This window comes from Macadamia integrifolia, chromosome 8 (genome assembly GCF_013358625.1).
Source record: "Macadamia integrifolia cultivar HAES 741 chromosome 8, SCU_Mint_v3, whole genome shotgun sequence".
Taxonomy (NCBI): Eukaryota; Viridiplantae; Streptophyta; class Magnoliopsida; order Proteales; family Proteaceae; genus Macadamia; species Macadamia integrifolia.
Window position 1 is genome coordinate 22,194,361 of NC_056564.1, and position 19,313 is coordinate 22,213,673.

At 37.9% G+C, this 19,313-nt stretch overlaps 2 protein-coding genes and 1 pseudogene across 4 annotated transcripts in view; 1 reads left to right on the top strand and 2 right to left on the bottom strand.

Moving 5' to 3' along the window:
* Positions 1-1,227: 1,227 nt before the first annotated feature.
* On the bottom strand, positions 1,228-3,770 carry LOC122086054 (serine/threonine-protein kinase Aurora-3). Of its 3 annotated transcripts, none has more exons than XM_042654748.1 (7): positions 3,625-3,770; positions 3,386-3,508; positions 3,061-3,261; positions 2,864-2,959; positions 2,035-2,249; positions 1,862-1,934; positions 1,228-1,784 (listed from the first exon to the last, which is right to left on the bottom strand). In XM_042654748.1, the coding sequence occupies exons 1-7, from the start codon at positions 3,643-3,645 to the stop codon at positions 1,683-1,685; spliced, it is 831 nt and encodes a 276-aa protein (XP_042510682.1). In that variant the 5' UTR covers positions 3,646-3,770; the 3' UTR covers positions 1,228-1,682. The 3 variants fall into 3 exon arrangements, with proteins under 3 accessions (XP_042510682.1, XP_042510681.1, XP_042510680.1); XM_042654747.1 differs by having other exon boundaries at positions 2,035-2,210; positions 3,061-3,303; XM_042654746.1 differs by having other exon boundaries at positions 3,061-3,303; positions 3,625-3,769.
* A 933-nt stretch (positions 3,771-4,703) lies between these two features.
* LOC122086314 lies at positions 4,704-8,924 on the top strand (annotated as a pseudogene).
* A 1,071-nt stretch (positions 8,925-9,995) lies between these two features.
* The window catches only part of LOC122086982 (spastin), a 19,535-nt gene continuing 10,217 nt past the window's right edge, over positions 9,996-19,313 (bottom strand). Inside the window, exons 11-14 of the mRNA XM_042655918.1 lie at positions 17,247-17,337; positions 11,381-11,416; positions 11,205-11,302; positions 9,996-10,373 (exon numbers count right to left, since the gene is read on the bottom strand). Of these exons, the coding sequence (XP_042511852.1) occupies positions 10,257-10,373; positions 11,205-11,302; positions 11,381-11,416; positions 17,247-17,337 (342 nt within the window). The 3' untranslated portion in view covers positions 9,996-10,256. The remainder of the gene's footprint in view (positions 10,374-11,204; positions 11,303-11,380; positions 11,417-17,246; positions 17,338-19,313) is intronic.

The window sequence follows — 19,313 nt, forward strand, 5'->3', positions numbered from 1 at the left end:
AGAAGAAGAAGAAAGAAAGAGAAGATTTCTTCCATTGGGTTACTTAGGCATTCAGCCCTTACCTCTGATCTTTGGACTTCACATGTTGGGTTTCACTAGTTGGAACACATTGATCAATTCCCTAAACCAAAATAACAATTGCAACCAAGGAACTAACCCTTCATTATCAGTGTGTTTCAACAACACCAGATGACCAGAACTGCTACCAGTATTTCTTGGCTTATCAACAAAAGACCTGAATAGGTTTGAGAGTGGCAGAGAGATGGTGTCATACTCAATAACACTTACTAACTAGGTATGTGAATGTATGAATAAGTTGATAAAATTAAAAGAATACTGGAATATAAACTCTTTACCCACTGCTATAAAACACTATAACAGTAACAATTAATCCACTTTAAGGTTACAAAGAGGGGCAAAGCTGGGAAAACAAAGTATAAATCTTTCATCAATGACCACAAATTCTTGCAACCATTGGATAATTAGAACACTTTATGCTTACACCAACCTGGTTTAGACTTTCTAGAAACTAACAAGACATGTACACAGTGCTTTAGAATGATTTGATAGAGAATGCTGCATTAGTAGTTGCTTCTTGGCTTGTTTAGTGTTAAACAAGTACTCTAAAATCACATTTAATAATTGGGGACAAAATGTTGTGCAGAACTGAGAAACTCACTGACTCAAAGAACTTCATGATTGACCTCCAAACGAGCAGTATTATTAGATGGAGAACTTGAGGTTTCAATGACCTAATGTAGGAGTCCATTCCTATATCAAAAAAGAAATGAACCTTGAAGTTTATCCAGGTCTATAGCTTAATATCTTCTGTTAATGCATAAATTTTTTAGTCCCATACTTCAACACACATCATTTTTGGCCTTTCTTAGTCCAATTAGAACCTTGAAGTTGCTTGTTTCTCGCCGGTGCACAGATTGGGCCTTCAGCTAAATGACCAAACCATCTCAGACTCTGCCGCATCTAATCCCCCCAAGTTCCATCAGATATATTTGTTTTAATTTATTCTTCCCAGACTTGCTACTCATGCATTTCAACATTCTGATCTTGGCTAACATTTACCATGGAAATCTTCTTTCTTGATAGATGAAGTTATTAGTTCTTGAGTTGTATCTTATACAATCCAATTCAGCAATTAATCTCTAGAAAGATACTGACCATATGTATTAAAAGCGAAAAATAGAAGATAAAAATTTGCAATATGAAATATAGAAAAATGAGCCACCAATGAGCATAAGACTTTATTAGAATTTGGATGCTTTAAAAGGACAATGTGAAGCCTCAAAGAGTGAGGTAATTGAGAATGATTTGAAGACAAACTCAATAATTGAAGATGTGACCGTCTATAGGATAGGAAACTAGGAATCATGAAGCCGATACAAGACTTAAGTCAGATTCTAATGGGAGCAAGAAATACATAAAAGTGAAACTATATAATAGAAATAAGAAAATGGCCTAATAAGAGGACAATAGTGTCAGCACCAAGAAGGGCCAATACATGAAATATGAGTCCCAAATGGGCGAGTTAGAATACAGCACCAAAGACATTGTACAATGGCACTATGCAGTTCTGGTTGTACTTGATGTGTCATCTATATCATTTGCCCAATTATCAGCACAACCAAAAACCAGAGAATTGAAATGCTTGGTGACAGCACGGAATGCTAATCAACACAAGTACCAGTTGGGTTTGCATTCTTGACGATCCAAGGATGCTCCATGATCTTTGGAAGTGAAAGCCTTTTTGTGGAGTCCTTCACAAGAAGCTGTACATTTTTCCAGGTATATCACTTCGTCATTCATGGAATAACTAAAAAAAAAAAATGCACATGAATGAACTTACTCGACTGATGAGATTTTTCGCTTCTGCAGACACATGCGGAGTTGGAGGGAAACTCAAGTCAACCTTCACTATCCTGTATACCAAACCAATGCTCTATTCATAAGGCAGCCAACCAAGGAATTCTAATGACCAGATAGAAAGGAAATAAGCATCAAATTGAATCTTTCTCTTACCTTCTGAACGTGTTGGTCTGACTCTCAGCCTCAAATGGAGGGACCCCATAAAGGAACTCATAGCAAAGAACACCCAAAGTCCAGTTATCAACGGCATAATCGTGGGCTTTGTTCTCTACCATTTCTGGAGCTAGATAGTCCAAAGTTCCACACATGGTGTGTCTTTTGCTTCTGGACTGCACAGACCATCCGAAGTCAGCAATTTTGAGTCGACCCTGCATTCATAAAATACGGTTGGATTCCTCAGATAGGTCCATAAAAACATCTAGTTTATTCCATTATTTTTTATGAGTTCAGGTTCAAACATTAAAAAACTGAATCATTCAAGGTATTCTGATTTAGAAAATGCCTATTTCCATTGTTGATAAAGTCCATCAAGGTCCCAAATCCATATGTGTACTAAATAAAGACTAAAGAGGAGCCCATTTATGTACAACACTGAAAACCGCATCTGAAGAATTCAGAAACTTGGTAAATAGACAAACCACTAGAAGAGATAACAAACACCTTGTTCAGCAATTGTAAATTGACCCTGAAGTTTCTCAATATTAAGTTGAATCAAGAGATGGGTGGGATGGATGGCCAGAAAAGGATAACACTGGTTTTCATATAATCAGAATGTATCCCACACAGTTGCAGCTAGTAGAATTCACATAGACACAGGAGCTAGCCCAAAATAACTCCCTCAGTTTAAAAATGATCCAAATTCATTATCTAAACCTCACAACTGGGTATACTACCATTTTGTTCTTTTAGTTTTTTCGAAATGAAGATGCTAATTGATGTCAACAAAAAAAAAAAGTGAAGGAGACACATCTCTGTAGCGCACCTCAAAATCAAGCAATAAGTTCTCTGGCTTGATGTCCCGGTGAATTACATGCTTGTCATGGCAGTAGGCCAATGCCCGTGTGAGGCTTGCAATGTACTGCAATGCAAAAGGAACAGAATAGAAAACCCTAGAACAATTTAAGTATAAGAACAAGAATCATAAAAAAAGAAAAATTAACATAAGGGAAGAACTCTTACAGTGGCGGCATGCTTTTCTGAGAGGTGGCCGGACTTCCTAAGCTCCCCATAAAGCTCCCCCCTATGAGCATACTCAAGAATCAAGAATATGCGTTCATCGTCGTGAAACCAACCAAAGAGACGAAGAACATTGGGGTGGCTGAGACTACTCTGTATCTCCATTTCTCGCCGCAGCTGGTTGTGAAGACGGTACTTTTCAATCTGCTCTTTGAATATAACTTTGAGGGCTACTATGTATTTGCTCTATACAAACGGAATGAACAACACAAAGACAAGGTGATTGAGAGAATTAAAATTGAAATTCTAATTTGAATTCTAGGTTTACCTTCTTCTCTCTGGCGAGGTATACTCTCCCAAACTTTCCTTTCCCAAGAGGCTTACCAATATCGAAATCTTGCAGAGACCATTTTCCTGAAGGCTGTTGTTCTACCATCTTCCGATTGGGTTCCTGAATTTGGGAAACCATATGAGGGTTTTGTTGGAGTGATCTGATCTGAAATTCTAATAAATCCATGAAACCATTCAAATTAAAGAAACAGTAGTGTTTGGTGTGATCCCTCTTACCATACTTTCTGATCTGTTCATCTCCTAATCCCCGACTTGCAGAGAAACAGCTTCAAGAGAGAAGAGATCCAAGCAGGTATAAAAAAAAAACCCCATAAACAAATTAGAGGGAGGGAAGTGCCTGAGCGGTTTCGAATTCAAAATGGTCTTTCTTTGACCGGCTGTAGGGGGTTAAATCAGAAAACTCCCGCCTCATCCGGTTGTTACATTTTTTCTCTTTTCTTATTACTCCACCTGTGATGACAAGTGAGAGGTCAGACGCAGAGACGACCTGTGTCTTTGTGTCTATGCGTGGGTGTTGAGTCCATTACACGAAGTCACGAAGGCGCCAAGTATCAATGGAGGTGAAAGTCCATAGATATTAAATTTGGATTCGTGGATTATTGGGATGATTTAATGATTCGATTAAAATATCAGTAAAAAATACGGAGATAATAAAATTCGAGTTTGGATTTATATTCTAGAATTATTCGTTTACAAAAATAAAAAATGAACAAAAAAATTATATATTATTTTTAATTTTTGTGATACTTGTTTTATATTATCCATCAATTATTATAATTATTATATGTACATAACATACAAATAATATAAAAATTAAAATTTTAAATTTTAAAAATAAAAATATTATATTTATTTATTTTTTTATATAAACTCATCTCCTATTATTCAAATAATTGAATCCGATAAAAAGAGACTAAGAGGGGAGACTGAGCACAAATTCAACTAGACCCGTGTCACCCATCATGCATGTTCACCTTAAGGACTAGAAAGAGTAACGACTGTAAAACTTAGTCAAATCAAAATGAGGTGAGAAATATTTTTTTTTATAGAAATGTGAGAAAATTACTTAATAAATAACCACACTATGTTCTAAAGGTTTATTGAATTATTCAAAATAAAGTTTTTGTTTTTTACATAGAATAAAATTATGTTATAATTTGGATAGAATTCGGTTGGATCGAATTATTCGTGAAGTTTAAAAAAAATTATAAAATTTAAGAATTTTTTATTTGGTCAGATTTACGGATAGAATTATTCGTAAAATTCTATTGGATAGAATTATTCGATAATAGAAACAACTTCTTGACACGTTCACCATCTTCGATTTCTCTTTTATTACTTCTAAAGAGTTTCAGAATCACGTAGAATCAAATCCCATGAACAAAATTCACGAACAAGGAAATAAATAGTAGTTTTCAAATTAATCTTTGCTCTGGTTCTTCTTGTTCTTCGATTTTATTTTTCGAATTTTGTGTTTGAACTCTTTTTCTCTGATTGGGGTAGTAGATGAATTTGATGGATATTGGTTAAAGAATAGTATTCTAAGATCATGGGTTCTTACAGGAAAGCAAAGCTTGCTGTTGATTCATTCCGGCGCTTCGTTTCGAGGATAGTAAGCCGAGCTCCCACTGGAGAAGCAAGTCAGGGAGTCGAGCACCAATCGCATTCTTCAATTTCTGGTACGAACAACACTGGGAGTTTTGGGCTTTCTGGTTCATCCTTGATTTCTTCGAGAACAATTTCCCAGATTGGAGGGTAACAGAATCATCTTCCCTTGCTTGGTGTTGGGGAAAGATTTTATTACCTGGATCGGTATCGGGTTCAGCATTTCAGAGCCAAAGGCCCTAAGCGATGGTACCAGAACCCTCGGAACGTGATCGTGGTTGTTCTTGCTGGTTCTGGTGTGCTGATTACCGTTTACTATGGGAATTTGGAGACAGTTCCCTATACAAAGCGCAAACATTTCGTACTTTTGTCGAAGAAGACCGAGAAACAGCTTGGAGAAGCTCAATTTCAGCAGTTGAAAGCTGCTTTCAAGGGAAAGATCCTTCCTGCTATACACCCTGAGAGTATTCGTGTGAAGTTGATAGCGAGAGACATAATTGAAGGTCTGCAAAGAGGGTTAAGCCATGAACAAGCATGGAGCGATCTTAGGTATTCATCAGAAACCACGGAAACCATTGGGGTGTCCGAAGATAGCATCAATGACACTTTGATGGCGTTGCATGCCGGCCCAGAAGGGAAGATAGGAGTAGTTTGGAGCCCTGAAGATGAGATTCTTGACGACAAGTGGGTTGAACAGAACAGGAAGGAACAGAACCGAAAGAAGAGTCACGAATGGGGTTCACAACCTACAACGAATCATTTGGAAGGATATAGTTGGGAGGTGATTGTGGTGAATGATCCTATTGTGAATGCCTTCTGCCTTCCAGGCGGGAAGATTGTTGTTTTTACAGGGTTGCTTGACCATTTCAGGGCTGATGCAGAGATTGCTACTGTACTTGGGCATGAGGTATATCTTAAAGCGGTAATTCCAAGATTGTCAGAATCATTATATATATATATATATTTTTTTTTTTTTTTTTCCTGAAATGAATCGTTTTAATCTGTTCAATGTGAATAAGAGATCACTCTGAGCTTGATGTTTTCATTCATTCTTCCTTCAACCAGGTTGGGCATGCCGTGGCTCGACATGTTGCAGAGAACCTGTGGTTTATCGTCCTGCAGCTGGTTCTTGTACAATTCATTGCCATGCCTGATCTTGTTACTGTAACGTCACACCTTCTTCTAAGGCTTCCTTTCTCACGGAGGTATATTATGATTTTCATATTTAAATGCAGATGTGGAATTTTAAATTTATTCTGGTTTATGCTAGCTTTCAAATTGAAAACATTATATATATATAAGAAGGCTGTGGATCAGGTTCTTGTACGAGAACCATTCTCATACGGTCTACCTTAGGTGGATTCCATCTATGTGGATCAGACCCAGATGGTACTCCTACAAGGACCTGATCCGCTCTCATATGAGAACTTGTATCCTTCCAATTTCATAGATATAAGAACTTGGGACATATTGGTCATTTCATCATCATATGTTTAACCCCTCTTTGACTTCGTTTGTGCATTGGTACCTCAAATGTTGGGACCTTAAATCCAGTTACCTTAAATGTTGGCTACCTCAGGTGTAAAGTCCTTAAATTAATATTATTGTGTCATCTATTGCTTTAAAATACCTCATAGGTTGTTATATTCATTAAGAAAGAGCTTTGATTGGATTAGACATTGCATTCATAAGTATGAAATTTATTCTCTTCAAATATTCCTTATGAAATAATATGTTAGAGAAGAGAAGTGGGTGCTTGTTAGAAAAGACTTATGGGAACCCTAGTGGCTGATGGGTAGAAATCTATTACTCATACCTGATTGACACCCCAATATACTTAAGGTATTTGTTATTACACCAATTAAAATCTACAGTTTTGCTTTAATATCTTGCATACTCTTAATGGTGTAACACTGTAACTGAAGTGGGGATGTGTTCAAGAGAGAGAGGGGAACCTAAGACACTTGTTAAAGTTGAGAAAGTGGGAGCTCCAAAACCATTACCTTTTTTAACATAACAATTGTTAAATTGGATGAGCTTGTACATTTAAAATGGGGCAAGCATTTCATGGATTACTCATTCAGAGTAGTTTGGGTGTGCATCTTTCTTGGATATATCAGATGAAGTGGTAAATTTGGCATGTTCTTGAGGTCATGAATGGGCTGAGCTGGGCAGGCGTTGCCTTGGTCTACTTGACTTTTCACCCGAAGTGGGTTGAGTCTTGAGATGAGCGTGCATCGCTTGGCTCACCTTAATCCAGGTGACATATTGGGCTTCGTTTGTCCAAAACTCTCCAAGAGTCAACAATCTCTTCAGTCATTTATGTGCCTGCACATAGATGGGCATAGTGTTTTTCGTGAACTGAGCCAACCGCAGCTTGTATGTTGTATCAGACCTATAAGATTAACTGACTCAGGTTTTACTGAAATGACTAGGCTCATTGACAGTGTTTGTTCTCCTTATGAGGTAATTATTATTAGTGTAACACCTACTGACATATGTGTATAGTCTTGACATTAGCTTCCTCGTAGTTTTAATGGAAACAAAACTGGGAAGAATTCACAAAGGATTCTGATGTTGTTTCTGATGAAATTTCACATGCAAATAATAAACAGTTTCTCCTATAACTGTACATTATGGCATGTTTGAAGCTTCTCTTCCAAAATTGAAACAGTATCAAATACAGGAAATCAGTGCTAATAATGTAGAAGAGAGAAAAAGAGAAGTGTCTAAAGCTAGGAGAAGAGAACTGTTGTCATGGATGGGCAGAATATATTGATAGGGGGAGGGTTTGCTGCTAGGCTGTGTGATTCCTGCACCAGCGTGGGGACCAGTGAGGGGGCACATTGGGGCATTCAACAAGAGGGGCAGGGTGTTCATTTCACCCCTCGTGTGCGTGGCCACAGAACGACGCTGCTGAGCAGCGTTCTTTTCTTATATTTATATCAGTGAAATAATCAGGGACTAGTACACCCCTGATATAACAACTATTATACATAAGCCCTTAACCTAACAACTGAATACCCAAAATACCCTCTGTTATACTAAATAGAATAAATACAATCTTAACAATTATGATTTAATGCAAGAATTTCAGACCGAGTACTTAAACAAATGAAACTTGGAGATCTTGTGTTAGGGAACCATGATTGTTCCCCTGATTTGGAAATCCTTTCTCTGCCCTGTAAGGGTCAAGGTCCTTAGTCAAAAGTTCAAGGTTAAGTAGAAGCTTTCTTCAAGACCTTGGGAATATATTTGTTATTATCCCATTGTTATCCAGTTCATGAGCCATTGGTGGTGAATAGGATCAGGGCCTTTTATTAATCTATCACTGATCTTTAATTTGCTCATACTTTTTACCAGAATGGAGATGGAAGCAGATTACATTGGACTATTATTGATGGCTTCAGCTGGATATGACCCCCGGGTTGCACCCAAAGTGTATGAGAAGTTGGGTCGGATCGCAGGCAATTCGGCATGGAGAGATTATCTATCCACTCATCCATCTGGAAAGAAGAGAGCAGAGTTGCTTAGGCAAGCCAAAGTCATGGAAGAAGCCCTTGAACTATATAGGGAAGCAATAGCAGGCCGTTGGATCGAATGATTTCTATGAAGAACAGCGACTCAATTTGTGGTTAAGGTCTCGATGTCATGGAAGAAGCTGAACATGGTTCTTTCTTGGCATTGCTCTTTGTTAAACAGATGCTCGCCTCTGAAAGAACCAAATTCATATACCGAGGAACCTGTTTGAGTAGTTGTGAATTTTGTGAATTCAAGGACATGGACTTGGTATGTCTTTGGATTCTTAAAAGTTGAATTGTGTTCTCACTTTAACCAAGCCTGTAATAACTCTTGTTTAAAAAAATGTTTAATGTTGAAACCTCTACTACCTAGGTTATTTTTTGGGTCTATTTGACAAATATGTCACTTGGAACTAGTGATGGAATTGTGTTTATTGAGCCTGTGCAAAGATCATTTAATTAGGATATTATCTCTAGGATTGAAAGGATGGATCCATGGAGATCTTCTACTGGAGGAAGCATACAAGTCCCTGATTACATGACTGAAGGATAGCTTGCTACACAATCCTACCCATAATTAGTGCATTCTTGAATCATTTGCTCAAGTTGAAATTGTGTATCATACAGTCTGAATTCCTAATATAGGCAGCTCAGCTTGACCCTCACTTCGCGGAGATGCAATGATTAGGTCACAATGGAGGAATTTTACCATTTATGTAATTTTTTTTAATAAAAAGTATAGGGAGAGATCTGATCTATCTAATCTAACAGCCAATAGATGCTAGCATTCCTAATACCTATGTAACCCACTAGCATTCCTATCTTTTTCCCTAAGTTATTACTAGAGTAGAGATTTTGTGGTCTACACATTCGAGGTTTAAATTGCATAAAAATCTTTTGCGACAATGAGGATTCAACAGTTGAGGGGTATGCCAGAGGCCTTTTCAACTGTTGGATCTTCATCATCACTCACCGCTCACTGTGGAGGATTTGAACCCATCTAAATTTGAGACTGGCAAAAAAGGGCACATAGACCAACAAAGGGTTTCCCATTACATGGGATGTTAAATAATTGAATTTGAGATTAAAATTTAATACATGATTAATTCATAAAATTTTCTTCATATGTAAAAGTTAGAATTTTGAGTACTAGATATGATGACATGGCAAGTTAAATAAATAAACAGTTGAAAATACAAGAAAAAAAATCTCATTTAATGCGGAGATCAAAAATAGGTACACGTTTTGCGGGACTGGGAGGATTCAGTAAACACTTCTTCCTAAAATATGAGGTCAAGTTCCCAGCACCACAGTTGACCGTGGCAATTATCCTCATTTTCTGTCATGTTTGTTCTGGTTGGTGCTTAAATTGTTTTACATGTTAACTTCATAATCTGGCTATGAGCTGATTTCCAGTAGTCAATTTTTTTATGAAGAATTTGTGACTGTTCTATAAACAAGTGGAAGTACAAAAGAATTTTTTAAAAGTTGCCGAACATTTCCAAGTCAAATTTACACAACCAAACCACACAGGATGACAGGATTTCTTGTTTCTTTCCGCAGTCACTTCTAAAGAGAGATGAAGAAAAACCTGCTAGCTCTAAAATGGAGCAGAAGCAGTTTGATGAGGTGTGAGGCAAGCTTGATGGTTATACTACAATTTTATATATTAATCAGTTGATTGAAATAATTTTGAACTACAATTTCAGTCATATAAGACATTTAATTAGAACCAAACTCTTGATTCCATTGTTCAAGCTCTTCCCACTTGCTTTTCTGAAGGCTGGGTCTAATGACTGTCATTGCTTTCTGAAAATCACTGTACCTCAATGGTCGCACCTGGTAAAACATGTATCAGCACACACATCAACAAACATTTGAAATGGAACCAACATACATATAACTATCAAACATTTGACCATCAAGGAGGAGCCAGATCAAGTGTAGATATTGAAAACAAGTTTGCCTCCTTCCAAGGGCTATACAGGTTCCAGACTATGGTACAGATTTCATACAATTAGCAAAAAAAAAAAATGCATAAGATCAAGCAGGATCATATTGGGAAGTCATCTTTGGTGATAAACCATAACAGAATCTAGAACAGAGAAATATGAGCAAAGCTGAAATTTTAGCACCCTAGTCCTTGTAGCATAAAGCATACACTAGACATAGTGAGAATATATAAGGATTTGCCCCCTTTGAACCATAGCAACAAACTGAAGCCGCTCACCTATACAATGTACATACACATCAAGTTTACTAGAATTTCTATAGTAGATTTTGTTGAATCTTAATTATCAGAAAAAGAAAAAGCTTCAACATGTGTACTTGCCAGTAAGTCAACCATGTAGAAGACACTGCAGAAACAGTAAAGAAGTAACATAATAATGATCATTTTGTATAAAGTAGCACTGGACCAAAGTAGAAAAAGGATTTTCTCTTTTGGGGTAAGAGAAAGAAATAGTTTCAGCAGTCTTGGATACAAATATCTTAAAATATACACTGATTGCTTTCTATAACATTATAATTTATAAAAAACAATCTATCCTGAGCATGTAATAACACACGGAAGCTTGTTAAGGCACAGATATTTCATAACCACTCATTTTGCCAAGCTAAAATTGATGCTTTCAAGCATGAAATAATTTCCAACCATTTCTCATAAACTACCTGATTTGCCTTGACAGTGAGAATGCTTGGGCCAAGTTCTCTAATGGGCATCATTGCAGCTTCTTCACACAATGCTCGTAGATCACTTCCAGAATATCCTGTGCATTTGAAAAATGAGTCCTGACTTTGACAAGATGGTAGTTATTTCAAAATGTACGGATGAGGAAGTGTGCTACCTTCTGTTTCCGTTACAAGCCTTTCCAAATCTCCACCTGTAAGAAAAAAGTAGATACAAAAACTATAATTTAGACATATTCCATTTCCTCCCTCTTATTTGACTTCTCCACTTATCCTACCATGATGTAGTTGTTACTTTTATCTTCAGGACATGGTTATGATAATTTTTCATGAATGCTATCTCATCAGAGATAAGATGGGAAGTTTTATTATCAGCCCAACTCGTGTATACCATATCTAGGTGTGTTCTGTGTTGAAAATACAATAAAAAAAATTGTTACTTTTGTTATCTGTATAATTTTTGTAACCTACCTATATACTTAAAATACCATTGTCTCTAGCACCAAACATCAATACATACAACAGCATTGAGCAGCCTCCCCTTTCTTCTCCTGTTACCTTTTCTCTTATATTTACCTATTGCTTCAGTCTTCTCTAACCAACATGGTACTAGAGCTCTCAACCCAACCAACAGTGTACTAGGCTCTCAAACCAACAAGATCTTTTTCTAACAACTTGAATTTGAGAATAAGAAACTTCCCTCACCAGCATATAGCTAATGGAGTCAGTTATAAGGCAAAGACATCATACTAGCATCGTAAGATTATGGATTGGCAGCTCCAAAATGAGGAGTCATTTGAACAAAAAATTATCCGATTCGGGTATGTACTAGACTATCAGAGAATTTCTCTTTCGAAAATGCAATAATTTTTCTTCAAAACCCATATGAATTATGGGGTAGGTTGATGTAGATAAGTCACTTCGGCTTATTTTATTGCAAATAAGCCTTGGGTTGTGTTATGTAAGTATTGGGCCTTTAATCCCATGGGTTTTCTTTAAAACGGGCCATTTTAATGGGCCTAAAATATGGGTAGAAGGTAGGAAAACGGGATTTAAGTCATTAGTTTAATTAATTGCTATTTAATTCAATAAAGGCTCATTAGGCCATTAGTTGGTTGTAAAGTCCTATATGGACTATTAGTTAGTTAGTCTTACTCCATGGTGGAGTCATAAAGTCAAGTCTTAGTCCTATTTTGAATTCCTAGTTGTAGTAGGAGTGTCTAGTCCTCTTTGGAAACTAGCTCCTAGTCTTAGTATAATTGTAAACTTCCCCTCTATAAATAGAGGAGCCTATGTACTCATAATGGGAGATTTGAATGAATGAATTATTGAGTGATTACTCTTTAACTAAAAAAACTGTTATTAAGAGGTAAGATGTCTAAACCTTTGAGGGGTGTGATACCCAAAACCTGAGGGGTGAGATACCCATTCCTTTATTCTCTTTCACCCTTCTCAATCCTCCATTGATTCTTCTTTTTTTTTTTTTTTTTCTGTTTATTGTTATTAGAAGTTCAGACCTGTTAAAGCATACAAAATCAGAATAAGTCAGCCAAAGAGTTCTTGTTCTTGAAGCCAATTGACCCTCATTGTTGCCCAAGTTTGAGATCTGATCTACAGATCCTTTGGAGGACTGGTTCTATACTCTAAGAAGATCAATCGATCCTCTCTTGAAGGTTATCTGAAGAAGACAATTTGATGTTCCTGCAGAATTCTTCACATTCTCTCTCTTAGGTCTGAAAATCAAGAAAATGTGTAACTCCATAACCAACCGTCAGAATCCTCTCAACTTTGGGGGTTTTTGTACCCTCCCTAGGGACTATCTACGCCCAAGAGTGCAACTCAATCGGACTCTTACAGCCCTGGCCGCACCTCTCTCTCTCCAGCTCTATAACAGGTCTTTCTCTCTCCTATCAGGTTGGGTTTTGGACTGGTTTTGCTCCTATATGAGTATTGTATCATTGGGGGTTTATTTGAAGGTATTATTTCTTTGTTTCTTGCTCCTATTCGTATTGTTTGGGGTTATATACTATTGGGGTAGTTTCTTGTAATTTACTCCTGCATTATAGGTCCTTTCAGATGTGGTATACTCCCACTAAAACCGGCCTCTAGTGGCAAATCCCAAGAAATTTACAGTTCTGGCTAATTGGTAGACTGATTTGCATAGTATATGTGCCACCTGGGTCTGCAATATTCCTCTGGTTTGGTGTCTAGTCGCTGCATGTTATTATTAGATGTTTGGCACCTAATTCTCTGTCGCTAATAGCTATTCTGTCATAAATATCAGTCAATTACTACTCCAATCTTTCATTCTTTCTTGATTCTGTGATTTGCATCTTGGCTGTAAACTATAATGATGACCTTTTTTCTGGAATGAATATGTTGATGATAATCCTCTCCTATCATTTTACGCCCCAAAATGACTTAAGAAGCAAGGTTGCCTCCAGGCAGCTCAGCCTGGACTGGTGCCTTGGTTGCCTAGGCGTCGCCTTATTTTTTTACCATTCTCCATCACCTTGGGTCGCCTCACACCTTGACAACTATGGGACTCAGAAGTCTACGCCTTTTATAGTGGAAAAATTTAGTAGTATTTGGATTAAAAGTTGATATTTTGAATAAATCCTTGAGATGATATTCATATTCCTTGAGTTAATTTTTTTAGCTTGTATTTGGAATTTGGATGGCTTGGGTAGAGTAGAATGAAAGGTTGAGAAATTGCCTCCATCACTTGGATTAATTGAAGTACCAGCAACAGGCCCATCTTTTTTTTTTTTTTGGGTGAATTAATAAATGCATTAAAAGAAGGGGGAGGGAGAATATATCCACAAAGGGAGATTACAAACCCTAGAAGGGTTACCAAAGTCCAAAAAGACAGCATCCAAGGCCCAGTGGGCTTGAGGAGTGGAAGACGTGTCCAAAACAACACAAAATCCACATGGGCAAAGTAAAAAGAGCCAAAAGCCCAATCCAAAATCAAAAGCCCACATGGGCTGAACAAGAACCCATAAGTCCAAAAGAGGAGGCAGGCAAACAGGGAAAATTGAGGTAGGATTCCACCAAACCTTACCAGCAGGTCTCATCACTTCAGCTTTCCGCCGTCAAGGCGAGAAATGAAGTGCCGGCAGAAAAATCCGGCATGGCGGCGAAGCGCAGGCCTTGCGGAGGGCCACAGCTAAAAGGGAAGCTGGCCTCTCGGAAGAGACAGCCGTGAAGAGGGCGCCGGCCTTACAAAGGGCATCAGCAAGCGGCTGTCGGCCGAGCATGCTAAGAGATCACCGACACAAACGATTCGACCAGAGACGTGGAGAAAGGTCTGCCAGAGATCCGGAAGAGCATGGCGAGTCAGCGGCACAAAGGCACCCTAACAGTGCGGCGACTCAAGGATGAGTTGCCACAAGGCCAGCGAGCGTCGGCTGAGAGGGGGGAGGAGCCAATGAACCGGACTGGGAGCAAGTTGGAGTAGCAATGGACGGCGACAAAGCGATACCCTCAAAGTAGCGGCAGTCCCAGAGGATGCCGACGGAAGAGGAAGCCAACGAACCGAGGAAGAGCAGTGGCAGGCCTAGAGGACGCCGATGGAAGAGGGGCCCAACGAGACCATCGGGAAGGATCCCGGCAAGACCAACACCAGATCTGAGTCAAGGCGGGAGGAAGAGAATGGAGAGATGGCAAGGGGTGGATCACGACTTCCTAGACATGCAAGACCAGAGAAGAAGAAGAAGTAAAGGTTCAAAGGAAGGGGGTGGAGAAGAAGAAGACAGGTTCAAAGGAAGAGGTTGAAGAAGAAAGAAAGGAGAGCAGAGGATGAGGGGAGGGAAAGAGGACGAGAGAAAAAGAAGAAAGGATGGGGAGGGGGGGAACAGCCTGGCGTGAGGCCAGGCTGCTCCAAGTGGCGCACTGTTCTGAGGTTCTCGTGAGCATTAGGTCTGGCGTGGAGCAACTAGTGGATGATCATCATCCAGGCCCATGTTAATGTTTGCTTGGATACAATAATGAAGATTTCCAGTTGGAAGGTGTGCACATAGATTGATATCACATACTGAAATTGCAGTAAGAGTTGATGTGTTTAGTGTAACATCAAATGTTATTCTTTTGGTGTGTATACCTACCACATACTTCTGTTCAGTTGCAAGCACAGCCAAAGTGTGACAAGATGTCAGAAGGAAACCCAATAACTATCATTTCTATTATTGCTAACCCATCACAAATTTTCTGTATATCAAAATCTCTAAGCCACTTACCTAGAAAAGGTAACTCATCAACCTTTATAGTTTATGGACATAGTCGAAGATCAACCCACTCCTTACAACATCATGCATGCTACCTTTTAGACTCAACTGAATGATATTTCTATTACTTGTCCTTACAGTTCCCCTAGAATTACATTAAAACTTTTAAAATCCACCTGAATGAACTCCCATGAACACAAGGAAGTATGTGAAGAGACAAGAAAGCATGCTTTTGGTTACCTTCTTTCTAACAGTGGACTATATCACCAACATCCCACAACATTACAGATCGCAAGGAAGGATAAGTGGCAACACAACTTCAGAAGATGTGACATCCTACACCTCAATGCTCTGGATGTTAACATCACCAACACTGATCAATTCACCCTGATTGAGATAAGAGTAATTGATTCAATTGCACTTCCATGGCTGGACCAGTTTGACTCAGTTTGGAGACCCAGATCACAAAGAATAAGGTCCAAACCTGGCTTTTGATTCATCAGGGATAGCTAGTGAATTTACATTTATTATTTGGGGTTATTTCTGTACTTTGAATTTTATTTTATTTTTATTAGAATAAGCTGCTGTCGATATAAAGAGATTTGAGTTAGTTTCAAAGTATACTTCAGTTTACATATGGTTAGGGGTTAGTTTTTAGTTATTTATGTACAAGCGTATCAATTGAATTACAGGGTTGAATGAGCGTTATTTGAGTTTTTGCTGGTTGCTGCAAGAACCAAAAGACTGGTCGACTGAAGATTTCCTCTTCCACCCGAACTTGATTCCCTTCGACTAACCATTCTTCCTCACAGGTCTCATTTACTCTATACTTCTTTCCTTTGTTCTTCTATTTTGTTCCTTGTTCTTCTTCCTTTTATTTCCTTCGCCTTGCTGTTAATGGTACTACTGGGTTGAAAAGAGATTGCTAACATTTCATCAAATCAACTCAAATCAACCTGAAATTTTGGAATATGGTTCTCTCCTATTGGGAGACGTTCACTATAAAGTTTGGGGCTGAACAGAGCTGGGGTTTGGGAGATCTGAACCCATCTTCAAAGCTGGTACTGTTCACTCCACCCCAAAACACTTTCAGAGAATTATTATTATTTTATTGGTTGATGGTTTAATCGGCTGTGTTATATTCAACAGGTATTAGAATTTCAGGGTTAGTGAATAAGAGATACTTGAAGGAGTTCTGGTCGTGGGTTCTGTTTTATCGTGTAAAAGAAGGTTACTTCCTTTATTTGCACACCAGAACAGTTTCTTCCCGTTATTACTCAAAAGCAATTTGCTTTCATAAATAATTTGTTATACCCCTATCTGAAATTCCATATTAATCCTTCCTCTTCTAATTTATTAACTATTCTGTCTGTATTTCTGTTTACTCTCCCACAAGGGTCTTAAGCTTCTCTGAAACTTACGAAATTGCCACAAATCCTTCTAATTTGAGATTTTCATCACTTAAGTGGGCCCAGAGAGACCAAATTTAGGGTTCCATAACCTGGGGTTGCATAAGTAATTCACAGACTGAGCTCGCCTAAAAATATTAAGATGATCATCGTTTGCTTTGCCAAAAAACAACCAAGTCATACATGAACTTGAGATGGCTTACAATTCATCAGATTAATTGGTACTTTAAGAGTCCCAGAATCTGAAAGACAGTACCATAGATAGTCTATCAAGAAAATGGAACTCTTCTTTCTCTTAATACATGTACTTCGTTATGGGAAATGTTAGAATACTAATATTATATTTAATGTACTACTTTGAACTAAGTAACATATGTGACAACTCTTACCTGGTAAAGAAAAATCTTGACCTTTGAGTATATTTTTGAGAAGAAGTCTTCTAACATTTGCATCTGGTAGAGGTATATATATTCTCTTAACCTGGTATAAGAACCCATAAAATAAATGTCATGAAATATAATTGCAATCTTACAGATAATAGCAAACAACCAAAAATAAGATATATTTTTATCTTATATCAGTTCTTTCCTTTTGAATTGTAAAGTTTCCAAAAAGGACCAAACATACACCGAACATCATGCTGATAAACCAATGACTGAATAAACAAAGCAGGGCACAATTGTATTGGGGTTGACTATCTGTAGAGTATGGACTCAACTTAAAAACTCAAAACAATATGTAAACCAGTCCAGTTTGATCAAAATAACACCGGAGGACAAAAAGAACATAAACAGGACATGAAAAGAATATTTTGACACTCAACTTTTTCGCAATGAGACCCTTGGAAGTCACCAAAAAAGGTGGATATTTGAATTGTTCTGCAGGACTCATCTGAATTCTTGAGTCACAAAATTATGTGGTGCTTATGTAAAAGGGAGTACCCAGCGCACGAGGCTCCCACCACTACAGAGTCTGGGGAGGGTCATAATGTACACAGCCTATTGTATTGGGGTTGACTATCTGTAGAGTATGGACTCAACTTAAAAACTCAAAACAATATGTAAACCAGTCCAGTTTGATCAAAATAACACCGGAGGACAAAAAGAACATAAACAGGACATGAAAAGAATATTTTGACACTCAACAACTTTTTCGCAATGAGACCTGATGCAGATTAATTACCAAAATAGGCTTGTTTTATTAGGAATAAGCCTAGGGTTGGGTTCCATACATGTTAGGCTTTTGATCCCATGTGTTTTGAGTGTAATAGACCACTTTTATGGGTCTAAAAAGGGGGCTTTAAGATTGAGTACGGGATTATTAGTTAGTTTCCATTTTCATTAGTTTCCTTTCTAGTTGGGCTTGATTTGAGTTATATTTGTTTCCTTATGAGTCAAGTTATTAATTGAGTCAAGTCCTTAGTTGTTAGTTTCCTTTTTCAACTAGTTTCTAATTTCAGTTAGTTTCTAATTTCAGTTTTTAGTAGCTATTGTATTAGGAGAATATTTGGTTTCCTTTTTTAGGAACCTTCTATTTTGTAATTCCCTCCCCCATTAACATTATAAATAAAGAAGAGGAGGCTCCTAAAGGCCTAGATGATTTTGATAAAAAAATTAATGGTTGTTGCTATTGTCTTCTACATGGAGATTTGTCTTGTGTTTGATCAAGGCTGATGGAATTGGTGTTTGATCCAATTGACTCTCAGCGTGTGAAGCATAAGAGGTCCTCTTCCTTAACTCATCTTCTTCTTCTCTCAACCACACAAAGTGTTATTGATCTGCTCAAGTTCTTACAGGTATTAAATTCAGTTTTCCTTCTCAGTTCTGCCCAGAAAATTGCATACTCTGTTAGCAATTTTCAGAACCTGCGTAGACCTAATTCATCATTCCATTAGTCCCCTTATTATCTGCTTCTATTCTGATTTCTGACACCCTATAATCTGAGATTGATATTCTTAATCTCAGATCTGATCTCATCCTTGTTATTAATCTGTTTTGAACTATTCTGATATTTGATCTAATGTTCTCCAAGAGTATCCTGCAACATTGGGACTAGGTTGACTTGTCAATCCTAGTTCTACATTAAGTGGTATCAGAGCAAATTTTCCTGCAATTTTCTAACCATGGCAAGTCACATCATCAATGCTGAGTTGCACAAATTGTATCGTGAGTTAGCCGAGAACCAACAGAATACTGATGCTAGGCTTGAGAGGACTGAAGCCAAGTTTGATAAGTTTATGGAAGAGATGATTGCCTTTATGAGGAGGTCCGACAAGCGAGCTGAAGAAGGATCCTCTACATTACCCCCTCAGCTCAACACTTTACGGATCGAAGACACACCTCAGAGGCAGCAACCTGATCCAGTTGTTCCTCAGGATGTTACCCTGCAATTTTCTGACAGAGATTATGGCATCAAAGTTGAGGTTCCCGAATTCAGTGGTGAAAAGGGACCTGAGG